At 37.3% G+C, this 17,180-nt stretch overlaps 1 protein-coding gene across 1 annotated transcript in view; it reads right to left on the bottom strand.

Moving 5' to 3' along the window:
* The window catches only part of LOC110157105 (cGMP-dependent protein kinase 1-like), a 227,508-nt gene that overhangs the window by 202,570 nt on the left and 7,758 nt on the right, over positions 1–17,180 (bottom strand). Inside the window, exon 2 of the mRNA XM_020921370.2 lies at positions 1,891–2,057. Within this exon, the coding sequence (XP_020777029.2) occupies positions 1,891–2,057 (167 nt within the window). The remainder of the gene's footprint in view (positions 1–1,890; positions 2,058–17,180) is intronic.

Here is a 17,180-nt window from a genome sequence, read left to right as displayed (position 1 = left end):
TTTAATTTCCAGCTACGTTGCAATGGCACAATAGAACCAGAAATGCCACACGGGGTCCGTAATCTAAAACGGTGGCCCACTAGAGACAAATCTCTCAATCAATAGCAGCTCCTTGTAAAATATTAACCTTTAAATGCCACCTTTTATTGTTCAACCTTTGACAAAAACTCTGGAGTATGAGCTGCCTGCGCTGAAGGCTGATTTATGTGGAGTCTGTGGCTGACTGACCACTACATCACAACAACTCTGAGTTAAGGCTTGGATGGAGGCACTGCACAAACAACGTCTACACTGTAAAACTGTGCTCAGAAAGTTTCACAAAAAGTTATATGAGTTATATTAGTTTGGCTGTTACATATATCAAAAGTAATGAGCTTTGTTTTGTAAATTGCTCATTATTTAAAGTTCTATATTTCGCAAAATGGACTCTTGAGAGCTTTAAGTCATGTTAGAATGTTGTTACCTCTTCAAAAAAACATACTCGGAGTTGTGTTTTGTTTGGTATAACAAAGGTCGTCTCCATCTCCCAAGCTCAAAATGCTCTAGTCCACCTTGTGATGTCATGAAGTGGTAGTTTTCAAGTTAACAGCTTCCTTTTGTTCAGTAGAGAAGGGCAATTTTCTGTTTCAGAGAAAAACTCAGCCGAACTGTGCAGGGTTTGTGTGAATGAAACAAAACACAACTCCAAGCATGATTTGATGAGGAAACAACATTATAACCTAGATCAGAAAATAGTGTGATATGGGCGCTTTAAGAGACTACTTTTTAATTTATTTTCAATTATGTAAGTAATTAAGTCGCTTGAGTTTTGGGCACCAATTTTTGTCTACCTTTTTTACAAGAGGGAGACTCAAAACCATAAAAAATGTAAAACATGCCATTCTGAAACAACAATGGACAAAGAAACAATGACACTAAAATAGATGAGTCTGTTAATTGCTTCAGGTCTAACAATCCCCCTATCCAACTCCCATTTCAGTCCGTGATTAAACTGTTTTCTTCAGCTTGCAAACACCAACCTGGCATCTGCGCTGTTGGGCCATCTACCGCTTTCATGTTCCACATAATAATACCTCGGGGTTTGCACTTGTATGTGACCCCAATCAAAGCCCATAGTGATCTTCAACTGCAGTATATTGTTATATTGATCCAGGTTATTTAACAGGCATTACTTGAAACTCTGAGTCACTGTGGTCAAATGTATTGGCTACATAAAAGTTGTCTTTCAGCCTCATTTGCTTTGATCAGTGAATTTTGACTCTGGTTTTCTTCGCTCATACTCTGAATATTTTCACACCAAGTAAATCCACAGTAAGTCAAAGCTGAAAGGCACGCTATGTAACTTTTCGCTGGGTGAGCTTGTTTCTATGAATATGTCATTGATCTGTTGTGGAATGTTCCACAGTATGAAATTAAACAGCTCTACCTTATTTTTATTCAGTTACAGGTGGTTTTATAGCTCAAAATACCTAGTAAAACAGGCATTCTGACTGTGAGTGAGGTTGCCTCTCCATAAATCTGACCTATAACTAAGTCTGGTTTGGTCTCCATGAAGATAGAAAGGTTTAATATCATACTGTGAAACATTCCAGACAAACAAAAAACATGTCCATGGAGAAAAGCATTTGATGGACCCTCTACCCGAAAAGTTACACAATGCACCTTGAAGTAAAAAAAAAAAATTCAGTCACGTCTCAAATTCTCTGTGGGCTCACTTTGTCGTCAAGTGGAATCAACAGGATGTCAGCGAATGCAGCATCGCGCATCATTTTCTCACCTGTCCAATCATCTCATCAAAAATGCCCTTTCTTTTCGCAGTTAGACCTATGGGGGTGCGTTCAAACAAAACAGGATTCACAAACATTTATCACATCTTTGGAGTTGTCTTACCTGCCAGGACGTAGACCAGAGAGCCCACATCTCCCTCCTTGATGATGAGGCTGTGCTTGGCGTACTCCACCGGGTACATGCAGTCCACGATCTCCTGGATCTGAGACGCCTCCAGGTTGCTCATGAAGTCATTGTCCTTGATGGCTTCCTTGATCAGCTCCTTGGACCTATGAAGATTACAAAGGAGAGACATGTAACTATAATTGTGTCCAAACTATAGAGCTTGTCTAGATTGTATGGTTACATCATTGTTAGCAAGGACCGTGGTTTGATGGATGAACCATGTGGGGCAATTTTGTATAGACTAAGGTTGTCAGAATAGAGAGAATCATATACTCATATAGTGGAGAGATATCAGTTTTGTTTTACTATCTAACTAACGATTTTTGTACTTTCAAAATCTGTCAGAAACAACCCCCAGGAAACTTCTCCAAATGTTGAGCAAGAGGCTCAAGAGTATCTAGCTGGTGGATAAATCTGCAGTTAATCTTGTTGTCGAAAAGGGGGATAAGAGTACCTCAAGGAAATTAACCTAAACTCAAAGAGACCAATTAAATTATCATAAGCCGGGACTTGCATACAAATACAAACTATCACTATATGAATAAATAAACAAAATATTGCAGTGTTTGCTGTGGCTGCAGTTGAAATAGTGTCAACAAATCAAGTACCTACGAAGAAAGGATGGAATAAGATACAATTCCCCCGAGACAAGACAAGATTTCAACATAATTTATAATAAAATCCATTTAGTGGTTCAGCTCACAATTTTAACCATGGCATTTATTTTTATTTTTTTTGTAGGTGAAAGTGCTTTTTGTGGAAAGTATCAAAAATCAGATACTAATTGATTCAACTAAAATTACAGGTAGTATCGAAACTAGAGGCTCGTTTGAGCAGGTATCGATACTAAACAAGTCACATTCACAGGATAGAAATGAACCTTTCCTGAATAGCTTTAGAATGATCTTGAGCTGTATCAGAACAAGTCTAAAACCAATTTTTTACTATCATTGCAGTATCGGAATTAGTATTGCGTCTATCTTAGTACTGAAATAGAGTTTGAAGTTTTACTCTCATGGTTTAGAGGCCATGCTGTATCTGCCTAGATGTTTTGTTTATTTAGACAATTTATTCTACAAAAGAAGTGAGACCTATAATTTCTGAACAAAGCCCAGTAACTTTGTGTGTGAAGTTTCTAATTCTTGCCCCCATCTGGGTTTTTGTGGGTTATTTTGTTGCACCCTAAAAAAACCTTCCTTGCAAAAGTCAGTTGCAGCTGGGAATGTGGAGAGAGAGGGTAGAGATGTTCGGTCAAGGCCAACCTCACCAACCTCAAAGAAGCTAAATAAGAGCCGCTGATTTAAAATTCCTTCCCAAAATCCTGAAAAGGTCTCTGTGGTCCCCGAGTCAGGTCCACCCAGTGACATTGAAGAATGGCTCTTATTACACAGGGCAGCTCTTCCTAAAGGGACACATTGTCTAAAAATAAAAAAAGTTTACAAGTAACAAGGATCAAACCACACACTTTCAGATCCTGTTTGTGTATTCTTTATTCTGTGACTATGAAACTGTAAACAATATCTACGTAAGTTCAAATAACTTTAAATTTAAGAATAGTTTACTTTATTTGTGTAGATTGAACTTGAAAAGTAAAATGATAAAAAAGTGTGGTTACTTAATTCAACCAACATTAGATTTTGTTTGTTATTTTAAGTGCTTTGTTGTTTTTCTTAAGTATGTTCATACTTTAAGTACATAAAGTCTCATTCCAGTGAAGTTAACTAAAATCATGATCAAACTTTCTTAATTCGAGTAATGTTAACTTGGTTGGATTTTAGTTTGCCAGTGAGAAGGTAGATTTCTTTCATTTTATAAACAAAATTAGATAAACCTTCAAACTGAAAACGATGAAAATGATCACAGTGCTACACCATAATGTCACCTTCCTCTTGTTCCCTGGATAATAAGGCAGACATTTTTATTATGTCCAAACTGTTGAACAAGTCACTAAACCACAGAAGCCGGGGCTAATGGATTCAAATGGCTGCACATCAGAACCTGGCCTTGGAACTGCAGACCTATTAGTCCAATAAAAATATGTTTAATAAGTGGACTCGGCTACGTGGGACCAGCTTAAAACAAGAGGCAACCCATGAAAGGGGGCGCTATGTCAGAGGAATAATTTGACCTTTGGGGAAATCAGTGTTTCCGCTACAAGCTAATTGAGAGGATGAACACAGATACAAGTCCCATTTGGCTAATTGTAAGCACCAAGTATGCAAAGCAGGGACAATGCAGGGGCGAGCTAACGTCAGGAAATAGGCTATTATGCACAGAGCATTTACAGACCGTCTCCAAAGACTTTAGATAAAGCTATTATTAGTAACAGGAGTTTCACTGGTACTGAAGTGGTAGCAAATTTGGAATAGCAGTAGCAAATGGTGATAGTAAAAGTTCCTAGAAGAAGGATAGTTACAGTTGCGGTGGTACTAGCTGTAGTCATAGTAGTAATTATTGAAAGAGCCCACCTAGCAAAAGTCACAGCCTTTGTATGAAAAGTGCCTTCATAATAAAGTTAATTGACTTTTGTTTCAACTTTTTTCAAAAAAGTTGAAAAACTTGCTGTTGCTTTGGTCAGTTTAGATATTTAGACGATAGTGTAAAATAACTATTTTGTAGTAGCAGTAGTTCATGTATAGCAGTAGTATTTTCTTATTAACAGCTTTGTTCAAATATATGTTTAACATTATGAGACATTTTGGGGCAACGTTGGCTAGTAAATTGCCTTATTACCGTATTTTTTCAGACTTTGCACTTTTTTCCATGGTTTGGCTGGTCCTGCGACTTTAAAATTTTCACACTGACAGCTGCGAGAGGGCGCTATAGGTTTGGGTGTGTTTACTATGCATGTCTCCTGTAGAAAGAGCCATTGTCCTGTCTGGTATCATGTCAGTCAATTGCACCATTACTTCCATAACACAGAAAAATTTAAATTTAAACAAACTTATAAAGACAACTGAGAAGACTGAACACAAAAGGAAATCATATTTTGCAGATTACAAGCTGAAGCAAAACATGCAGCCGAAAACAGTAATCATCTCTCATGCAGCTTTCCTGGAAGTTATTAGATGGATGGACAAAGCCTGGACTTCAGTGACACCGAAACCATCCTGTCGGGATTCGGAAAGGCCGGAATAATTCTAACTGGAACTGATACTGAATTTAACGACAGCTACACAGAAGAGGAAGCAGTGCTCCATTTACCTCTGGAGGTTGCAGAGTTAGTCAGAAGTGACACAGAGGATGAAGAATTCAATGGATTTAATGATTTGGAGTGAGATGGAGAGTTTGGTAAACTTGTTCTGTTCTGTTGTTTATGTTATAGTTATATGACTAATTGTTCATATGTGATGTTAACAGCCTGTTCTGTTGTTATTACTACAACTTGCCTTTCAAGATGAAATGTCAGTTCCTGTTCTCTGATTTTATAAAATAAATTTCTCCCAAAAAGTGCAACTTATAGTCCACTGCGACTATATGTTTTTCTTTTTCATTACGCATTTCATTATGCATTTTTTGGCTGGTACAACTTATATTCCAAAAAATATGGTACACCAATTTATGGACAAAAATTGGATATTGGCTGATATCTTGGAAGCTGATGTTAAAGTATAGTAACATTTTATGTTAAATGGCATGGACTAAAAGTTTGTATCGTCTAGGTCCATAAACCTTAACATCAAAACCCTCCCAGGTCTACACATACCAACACTCTTTCAACAGCATATTTCAGAGAGACGTGACTTTAAATGACATTGACATTTTCCAAGTTGAGGTTAAAAGCAGATTTGTGAAGAGCTGTCCATCTGTCCACTGCAGCAGAACCTTTGCCAAAACCAGCCGAGACCCGTCGTCACGCACCACCAAAACACAAAAACAGACCTGACCAAGCCCTGCAAGCTCAGACCCTGTTCTTCCATTTACATTTCTTAACCACAGAATAGCCCCAGAGCTGGTTTTAGGCCGGTTTAGTGCTGAATTAGGTTAATATTATGTATCAGGGTTAATCTGACATGGCTCTACTCCTGCGGTGAGCCTTTTTACAGTATCTTCTAATTCATAAAAGGGGAACGCTTCTTATCGCACCTGCTGCTACGTTTGACAGGCAGAGCTGAAGCAGTTTGTATTGTGTGTGCTGGCCTTTTTAGACAGAGAGGGAGAAAGAGAGAGAGGGAAGGAAAGAGAGATAATGAAGAGAAAGAAAATGAGAGAGGAAGAGAGAGAGAAACGCTGTAGGTACTCATCACCAGAGGGGTATGGAGCTAAAAGGACAAATACGCTACAAAGGCGGCACAAGGCTCTTTCTCAGAAGAAAAAAATACAGTACCTGCAGGGAAATATAGCAAACATAAATAGTGGAAAATAAGCATTTCATTTTACATTCAGGCATGGAAGAAAGCTTAGCAATAAAAATAAGGGCTGTCTAAACGCTAAGAGGGACATATATTGTAGAATTTCTTCTTATTATGAGAACAAAATGTCATTATGATCACCTTGAAAATGATGATTATAACCTGCAGTTTTCAAAGTCCTATATCGCCTGTGATGCATAAAATTATATACTTGACTTATATTTGACAAACCTGGAGTTGTGGTTTGTTTCATTCATTCCTGATTGTTTCTTCTTCATATTTAGCCTGTTCCCAACTCGAGAGCTCACAACAGTTGCCCCCACCTCGTGATGTCATCTCGTGATAATTCATGTTTTCTGAACTCTGTTATGACGTTGTTTTTTCATCACAGTTATAACTAGAGTTGTGTTTTGTTTCATTCACACACAAACCCTGCGTATTTAGGCTGAATTCTTCTTCTTGGAAAACACTTGGTTCCACCTTGTGATGTTATGTGGTAATACAGGAAGTGCTCCACTGTGTTTTTAAACTCCATACACCTTCACTGAATCAAAAAAGAAAAAAAAAGACACAACTCCAGGTATGTTCTTGAGGAGCTAACAGCATTGTACCGTGGCTTTAAGCTCACAAGAGTCTATTTTGCACAGTATAAGATTATTAAAGTCCCCTCACAATAGTAGACTTACAATGCTAAAATGGCCTTTGCTCCCTATAGAAGCCACTTCTATAGTGTGGCGCAGCAGTCATGGGTGCTATGGCAACGCATCCAGTGCCACTCACATCAACTGTGGTTTTTGTGTTGTAGAAGATGAAGAAGATGAAGAATTTCTTTGTAAACGTTATGTAAAATGTACTTTTTTTGAACCTTTTTAACAGTGTTCCTTTATCATAGTTTACTCAAAGTTATATTTAAGTTCATTCGTGCATGTTTGCATTACCCTGTATTCAACACTGAAGGCTCAGAAAAATCCATTCCTTCCACTGATCTGTACATTTGTGATTATATAAAAAAAAAAAATCCATGTCTAGGTCCATTCACGTAGGGTTCAAAAATATCACATAGCCATTTTTCGATACTAAAAACACATAATTGAAAATCCACTGCCGTCTGCTGTAAAATAAACTAAATGTAAAGTCACAATCATAGTTTATTATTAAATACACCCACACAAATCAAGTGTATTTTTTAAACATACAGTGACCTCAACCCTATCACTTTGTTGCTCTTTTAAAGGGTCAATATTGTGGTATTTTCTGATCTATGTTATAATTAGGGATGGGCATGATTAGTCGATTAATCGATAATTGATCATTAAGAATTTCATAGATTACGTTAATTTTAATCGACAAACCAAATGTAGGTTTCTGTGCACAGGGTGACCAAACGTCCATGTCCGGGGATAAACAGGGGTACATGTGTCTCTCTGCACGCAGAAGGAGCGAGCAAACACAGACAGTCGGTCAGTCTGCAACGTGCCAAAACACAAATGCGTATTTAACAATGACTTGTACAAGAAATTCCACGCTTTCTGTTCCGGTCAGGACAAGTGCAAGGCGCATGTGCACAGAGTACAAATCAGCACATATGTTTCGGTGTCCAGTGGGAAAAAGCTTTGCCAGGTGAGAGTAGCTTAATGTCGATGACGAGTCCCCACCTCCGTACGGTGTCCTGGTTTTGACAAACGCAAATATGGTCACACTAACCTGTATTCCACTGAGTCGTGTCCTTTAATCCGGCCAACAGAAGTTGACCGCATTTTTTTTTTCTTCGCTTAGTTTATGCAAATTAGCAATGCAGTTTTAAGTTTCGTTTCTGTGACAGTTGCGCAAAGCTGCATTAACCACATTATAATCTCAAACAGGCTGATGTGGCTCTAGAGTGATTACGGTTTATATGTCATAAAGTTGAATTTATTTATGCAGATTAGTAGTGCAGATAGTAATAATAATGATGATCATTTTAATATAAAAACGTTAATGATTAATCGATCATCGATCGTTAATTCTTCTGACGATCGATTAAGAAAATTTAATCGAATGCCCATCCCTAGTTATAATGTTATCTCCTCATCACAAACATACCTGGAATTGTGTTTTGTTTAATTCACACATGTTTACCACACAAACTCAGCATATTTAGGCTGAGTTCTTCTCTAAAACTGAAAACACTCGATCCCAGCTTGTAGTATGGTAATACAGGAAGTGCTCCACTGTGTTTTTAAACTCCATACACCTTCTCTGGAATTATCTGGATGATATCAAACCGAGAATTGCCAGTCTCCACAAAATGCTCTGTTCCTCACAAGGTGGAACTTAGCACTTTGAGCTTTGGAGATGTAGACAGATGAATAATAATAAAGGATAACTCAAAATGTATGAATGAAACAAAACACAATTCCAGGTATGTTTTCGATGACGTACCTACATTATAACATGACTTAAAGCTCACAAGAGTCAATTTTGTGTAATATAAGACCTTTAAGGAACTGTAATGTACCATGACATACGATTTCTGTGTAATAACGTGTAGATGGCAACATTAATATTCACATGTTGCAGTTGAAAGCACAGGACCATAAATCAAATCCCTCACTCCAAAACTGGGACAGTCCAAGGAGGATGTATTCAGTAGATCTTTCAAAGGAATTTGTTCAATTTATGTTAACTGTCCTCCATGGATCATCTCAATTGACTTAAAACAGTGGACTTGGTATTTGCTTTTTTTTCTTTATATAAGCCCATGGAATCTCTGATGTTATAAATCACCTTAATGGGATGTTACATTGTAGATCACAAGAGAAAAACTAAACTTGTATTGTCCTTTTGGTCAAGTTTCAGTTTCAGTTGTGTTTTTGGCATTTCTTCACCGTGCTAGGTCACTCCCCCTTCAGAGCACTATCACAACAATTCTCACAAGTGTTGCAATGCAGTTCACTAACTACTGCACATCGGACCAGGTTGTGAAGTTGTAGTGTATAGTGTGGGAGCATGGGTGACATTGGCTTGTGGGCGGAGCATTGGACTCTTACAGCTATCCGCAAAGAGAGTTCGAATGGGGCTTGGGAGAGATCTCTAGATTATTCAAACATGCATGGATGACATATAAAACCTCTTCAGGCATGTTTTTGATGAGGGAACAATGTTATAATATTGTAGAAAGCTAAAAAAAAAAAAAGATTTTGCTTAACCCCCCCTTAAAATTCAATATACAGTAAGCATTCCCATTTCTGTTACATTCTTTCTAAATGCTTTTTAAAGACAGCCTGATTCATCAGCCGGTTTCACTTCATGGAAACCGTGACCTTGCAGAATTAGGATTCATTCGCTCAACAGTAGGCGGATACTTTTTTTTATTTAACCAATCGCTGCTACTTACTTGCATTTGATGTATGTAATGCGTCAAAGAGCAATAATGTCTTTCCCCTTGATAAAACACTCTCTTTGTTCCGGCTTTAAATCCTCGATCTCGGGAATCGTTGCCAACACAGAATGTATGGCTTCATCTACATCCATCTCGACTGCTTTGTTTACTGTTGTGCTGTATCACAAAAGGGACCCAGTCAGGCACTTCAGTTTGACGTCATGGCTTCACAGCTCTTTGCTGATTGGCCGGTATGCAGTCTACAACTTCTGGGGTTCTTGCAAACCGTCTAGTGTATTCTGATTCCTGACCGTATTCTCTTGACTTGTATGTGAAGCACTTTGATGAGCTGAAGTTGTTTTAAATGTGCTATATAAATAAACTTGAATTGAATTGAATAGTCGCTGGAGAGAAATGAAATTGAGCAGAGGCACTAGGTGGCACCAGCCAGAATGTCTGTTTTTCTAGGTATTTTTGACCAATAAAACCGCATGTAACTGAATAAATGTAAGGTAGATCTTTTAATATCATACTGTGGAACATTCCAAGCAGATCAATGACATATTTATAGAAACAAGCAGGTGACGGACCCCCAACCAAAACACAGTTACACAGTGCACCTTTAACACATTTTCATAATTAATATATTACTGAAATATTACGCTAACTTATGTCTGCTAAGTTTATGATTTGATTGAAACTCTAGCCAACATCTTCAAATTCTTAAGAGTGTGTGTTAAAAAACCCTCTATGCAGTGATTCACTTTAAGCTCCAACCCGAATAGAATGTCAGAAAACAGATTTGGACTTTTAAAAGGAAATTAATTCGATATGTTTTCTGGGTAAAAATAGCGTTCTTGTTTGAAACAGCTATACTCAAGGTAATGGTGCTTGCAAGTTTGCCAATTGCTCCATTATGCTGGCTGTCACGTTGTTTACTATTAGCAGGAAAGTTAAATGAATTGTACCAGCTATTTCTGTGCATTGCCTTAAATGTGTCGCAGTTTTGTAACATGGATTATGACTCTATAACTGATTCTAGAACAGTTTCTGGCTTCTTATTGATATTGGGCATGGAAAGTGATGGGAGGAATACTTTCAATACTTTGTAACATATTCCAATACATGGACAGAGTACTTTATTTTGAAAGGGCAAGTTGGACAGTTTTTGACTGTTTAATCATGCATTAATTTATCACTAATTAGAAAAGGAAAGATTGCACACACCACCATAAGAGCAATGTTTTCTATTTTTCTCAGTAATATCGTGCAGTTTAAAGCCTAAATCATATGATCAAGTACAAGTGATGTAACAATATCCAAATCTCTCGATACGATACTTACACTATCTGTATCACACGGTATGATATTTATTGGAGGCTAACAAAATTGTGAATATGCTACTTTTCTCTAGATATTCAAATAATTAAGATTTAAAATGTTCTTAATAACAGTTAGTTCAGCATGTAGATTGAACTGAAACAGAGCAAAGGATCATGGTCTGTCTAGTTCTCTCTGCTTTTTTACGCAATTTACACAAAAAATGTGTAATTCGATACATTGTGATGGCCTGTGGTATTACTGTGAAACTTTTGATGACACAATATTTCAGACAGCAGCAGACAGCTGTACAGTGGCTCGTGGCACAGGCCTACGTCACACCAGTGGTTGTGTCTTGCTAGACCTGTGTAACTTCCAAAGCGGTCTGGGCCCATTGTAATGGAAATGTTTCCTGTGTGGGGGCTCCCTCCTAACTGTTCCATGCCAAGGCAGCCCCAGGCGAACCGTGCCAGGGAAATGAGGCTATAGAGACATATTTTGACCTTAAGAGTTGCTAATACAGTATATCTGTACTGTGGTAGGACGAATTTTGTTTAAATACTTGGGAAACATCAGGTCCAGGGCCTTTAAGTCATATGTCATCAAACCAAAATAACATGGTGATTTGTTATTACAATGAATCACAAATTTCTCAGTCTTAACCCAATCGTTGATTCCCACACTATTCCCAGGACTGAGCAATTTAAAATGTTAACCATGATCGATTCAGCAAATTCTAATCATCAATGATATGCAAGATGTGTTTTTAATCAGCAGGTCCACAGTCAAACCTGTCTGTGGAAATTAACCAAAGAAAAAATCCCTCCCACAACCTACCCATCTCTCCACAGCCCACTTGTCTCTCCACAGATCACCCTTCTCTCCACACTTCACACAAAACTATGCAACAATAACAAAAAAAAAAAGCTCTAGGCATACAAGCATCAACAGTCAAGTCCAGTCCTGTCAAAATGTTCAAAAAAGGTGTCCAGGTCCGTTTAAAAAAAGTATCTTTACTTTTTACATCTTGCTCAGTCCTATCTAGTCCTGAATCACAAATGTTGGCATCCATCTGAAGCCTGTGTTTTGGTCTGTTACTTGGCCTGGCACAGCTTCAAATCAAAGTCAGTGTTAGCCCACCTGTGATTAGTCATCTGCCTTTTTCCAATATTTTTCATCTTGATCCACAAACATGATTCTTTTTTTTTCTTAGTCAGATCGACCGAGAACCATGAATATAACATTTGAATACCGTAGCCCCTATGTATGCACTATTAATGAACTTTTCAGGCCAGAGGTTTTTGCATTTTGCTTGTCTCCATGGAGATGTTACTGCTTTGCCTGGAAAGTCCCACAGTATTGCTGTCTATTAGTATTTATTCAATTACTGGTGTTTTTATAGTTCAAAAGATGTATTCTGGCTTCTAACTTGGCGTGGAGAGATAACCTGCATGTCTTCGTGGCAATACACATGTTTTCAAACTCCATACACCTTTACTAAAATCATTTGGATTATTTCAGACCTGGAATTGCCAATGTCTACTGAAAATAAGATAAAAAGTAGCTGTTAACTTGAAAACTACTGGCTTCATGACATCACAAGTTGGAACAGAGTATTTTGGGCTTTGGAGATGTAGGCAGACTAATAAAAAAGGGTTACTCAAACATGTGTGAATGAAACTAAACACAATTCCAGGTCTGTTTTTGAGGAGATAACACCATTCTAACATGGCCTAAAGATCACAACAGTCACTTCAGCCTAAAATATGACCTTTAAACTAAGTACAAATGTGGCGTATGACCCATAAGCAACTGCTCCTACCCTTGGGAAAGTAAGCGTCTCTTGAAAATTGACAGATTAAAACCTATTTTGCATGCACCTATTTTTAAATGCTGCCTGTCAATCCTCGTGGCACCCTAAAAATGGAAGTAGTTTTGCCTTATTATCTTTGCCAAAATAGCATTTAAAGGAGCATGATGCAGAGTTTGCTTTCTCATAGGCTTATTCTCTGGTTGGTTAAATCCAGAAACCCTATTTTGTCACAGTGCATAAGAAAGTGGAATATGTCAAGATTTGCAGTTTTCTCAAATGAGGAAAAAATTGTAAATTTTGTCTAGATTATCCTGCTACACTTTCATAAGTGAACTAAATGATGCAAAATAATGGTGCTATGAACACAAAATGTAATGGCAATTGAACTACATTACAAAGAAAGAATTAGGATATAAAGAGAGTAAATTACATCATTATTACATTACAAATTATGTGTTAGGAGAGTGAGGATAGTGTTAGGATCATAGAAATAACAGCAAATGACTGCACACTTTTTCAAATCTACCAATTGTGTTTTCCACAATTTTAAGACAACAAAAGTAAAAGGAGTAAAATCAGGTACAATGTCAAAACTTCATAAAATAACCACCATTGTTCACCTAACCTCTGCTTTTCAAAAAGTCTGAGAAAAATTAACAGAATTGTAACTTTCCAGACATTTCCACTTTCACTGTTGAGATGCAATTAAGCTAACATGGAACAGAGAAAGCAATCTACTTACTAATTTTGACTTTGAACTTTCAGAATATTTTACTTTTAACTTGTTTTTCATTTTCTTTTACAAGATTCAGCAATGAGAAAAGGTTGATCCACCATTAGGCTTGTCTAAATATATAAATATATATTACTATACTGGTCACATTGGTCACATTTTTATATAGGAACAATATTTTTGAGACACAATATATATATCGCTTGTGCATTTTCTGTGCTAGTGGGGATTTTTTTTTTGTTTTTTTTGTAGTACAATCATAGACTGTAAATGGACACAGTTATCTCGCTAGCCATCATGTTCCAAATAGGAAGTGAACATGCTCCGGGCTTCATCAACTCTTATAGGGAGAATCCGGAATTTTGGACATAGGACCTCATTTCCTCATAAGCCAGAGTGTTGGAGACGTGTGGACACACTTTTTTAAATAGTTCATCCAGTCCTTGTATTTGCACAGGTTGCTGGTGCTAGGCTAGCGTATGTCAATGGCCATAGTTAGCCTGCCACTAAAAACAGTCTCCACAGTGCACCTGATGCAAATCTATTATTACACAAGACTGCCGATGTGAATGTCTGTGTTGATAGAATAATATCTGAAATAAAACTAACCTTGCATCGCATGAATCGTCGCATGTTGAGGGACTATTTTCTCAGCAGTAGTGGAATTTTACTTTGCAGGTAAGATAGGTGCTAGGTGATATCAGTCCGCCGCTGCCAAGCTTTCTATCAGGAAGTACAACTCGCTGCTGCTGCTCAGACATAAATTTTTCAAATGCAAGGTTGGTTTTACTTAAATTATTCTGTTGACACAGACATTTACATCGACAGTCTGGAATAATAATAGATTTACTACGGGTGTTTTGTGAAGTGGGCAAGACTGTTTTTAGGCGGCAGGTTAACTATGGCCATTGACATGCACTAGCCTAGCACCAGTAACCTCTGCAAATACAAGGACTGGATGGAATATTTTAAAAAGTGTCTCCACACGTCTCCAATACTCTGGCTCACTAGGAAATGAGGTCCTATGTCCAAAATTCCGGACCGTTCCTTTGAAATGTTCATATTAACCCGCTCTACATGATTTTGGTGTATGTATTTTGTTATTTTGTCCATAAATAAACTCTGCTCCAAATTTGTCGCTGTAACAATAAACTAAGTTTCATTTGACTGGAGCTGAACACTATGGATGACGTCACATTCCCTTAGTTCACTGCTTTATACAATCGTTGAGTACCATACAATTGTGGCAGTTGAAGGTCAAACAAGTACCTTCTACCTCTGACCACAGACTAATTAGTGTTTCATTCTTTTTTTTATTGCAGCTCATGTTTTTCTTAACAATATTATACATTTAGAATATATTTTTAGATAGATAATACTGCTTAAATTGTATTGTGTCAGTGGCATAAAATCCTTTCAGTATTATCATTTATCATCTATATTTTCTTCAACAACATATCACACTTCAAAATTTGTTATCGTGACACTCAAACATACACTGCAAAAAGTTATATCTAAGTAACTTAAAATTGCTCAAATTAAGAAGATTTAACTTGACAAGTAAAATTATCTACCACAGGAATAAGTATTTTTTTCTTAATTCAAACATTTGATTTAGTTTTTTATTTTAAGTACAAAAAGGCTTGTTCCATTGGTAGGTGATTTAACTTATGTGAAATTTACTCAAATCAATATAATGTTCTTAATTCAAGTCATTATAACTTGGCAAGATTTTAGTTTCGCTTTCATAGTGTACCATTTCAACACACTACTTTAACCCCAAACTATGTAATTCTCCTTTAATGAAGTTTAATTTGAACTGAAGTCTCCCGCTGGTCTTTTTAATGCTACTTTTACTGAGCCTGGTAAACTTTTAAGAGCACCTCCGTCCATGAAACCCCTTTATCCATCTGACCTTATCTGCTAATCCACTATTCCATCACAATTACACCCAGGAGAACTGACTCCATGTTGCTCAAAAGTCCGTCTGGCCACGGGCTTGCAAAAACACCAGCCACTTTATGAGGATGATATATTTCCTCCAGTCCAGTTCAGGGCCCTGGCAAGATCCTTAAAAGGAGAAAATATGCAGCTTTTTAAGGGGGAAAACAAAAAGATTAGCAGATGGAAGGATGGAGTGAACAACTAGTGGAGATGAAACAGGAGCGTGAGATACGGAGATTTGACGCATTTCACAAAAGTAATGTACAGTGTTGTAATCTTCTTGACGTTTCTGGGCCAAGCACTTTGGAAAGTATTTAGTTTGCATCCAGACGAACATAGGGCCAATCAAGGTTAAAGGTGCACTGTGTAACTTTTTGGTTGGGGGTCTGTCACCTGCTTATGTCATTGCTCTGTCTGCAATGTTCCACAGTATGACATACAGATCTACATTACGTTTATTTAATTACGTATGATTTTATAGCTCAAAAATACCTCGAAAAACAGGCATTCTGATTCTGAATGGGGTGGCCTTTCCACAGATCTAGACCTGTTATGTGGTCTGATTAGGTCTCCAGACAAAGCAACATCTCCACAGAGAAAAGCATTTGACAGACCTTCCACCAGAAATGTTACACAGTGCACCTTTAATATTGAGCTACTGATATAACAGAGATTTGAGGAGTAAAATGCTAAGCTGAATACGCAAAGACTGAATTGCATGCTTCTGGGCAATTTGATAGAAAACTGATAATATAATGTGGGATTTGGTATTGTTACATTCCTCTGAGTAAGGATATTGGAAAAGGTAATAACTTGGCTCATTAGAATAATTGCATGTATATAGGTAAAAACAAATTACTTTAAAACAGGGGTCTCCAACCTGTAGCTCAGGAGCTACCAGTATCTCTCCACCCCCTTCCAAGTAGCTCACCACGGGATTACTGAAATACATGTACTGTCCTGATAAAGGAAAAATTTTATTAATTAAATGCATATTACCATTATACATGTATCATGAACGTTGTATGGACAATGGTTTGCTATATACTGTAGGCATCTAATTGGACCTCATCTAAGGCTCGACATGGTATATATTTCCAATTTTATGCCCAATTTCTTGTCCCACTAAAATGAGTAGCTCTCTGGCATTTTCGTTTTCTAAAGGTAGCTCACTGGAGGAAAAAGGCTGGAGATCCCTGCTCTAAAACTAAGCTAGATTTAAATATTAAGATTCAGAAATATAATTTATATCATGTATGTTATTTTGAAGATATGCAGATATGAGTTTAAAGGGCCCATATTACACTATTTTCTGACCTATGTTATAATGTTGTTTGCTCATCAAAAACATACCTGGAGTTAAGTTTAGTTTCATTCACACTCATGCTTGACACACAAATCCTGCATATTTAGTTCTTCTCTCAAACTGAAGACACTCTTTATGACCTTTTGTTGTCATCATAATACATGAAGTACTCCATTGTGTTTTTAAACTCCATACACCTTCACTAGAATCCTAGTGGATGATTTCAGCCCCGGAATTGCCAATCTCTATTGAACCAAAAGTAAATGCAGCTGTTAACTTGAAAACTACTGCTCCAAGACATCACAAATTGGAAGAGAGCATTTTGAGCTTTTGAGATGTCAGACTAATAATAAATAGTGTGAAAGAACATGTGTGGAAGAAACAAAACACAACTCCAG

This window comes from Boleophthalmus pectinirostris, unplaced genomic scaffold (assembly GCF_026225935.1).
Source record: "Boleophthalmus pectinirostris isolate CB_2022bp ecotype Guang Dong unplaced genomic scaffold, ASM2622593v1 HiC_scaffold_5, whole genome shotgun sequence".
NCBI classification, from domain to species: domain Eukaryota; kingdom Metazoa; phylum Chordata; class Actinopteri; order Gobiiformes; family Gobiidae; genus Boleophthalmus; species Boleophthalmus pectinirostris.
Note: the sequence above shows the minus strand (reverse complement) of the source record. Positions and strands in the feature narration are given on the sequence as shown.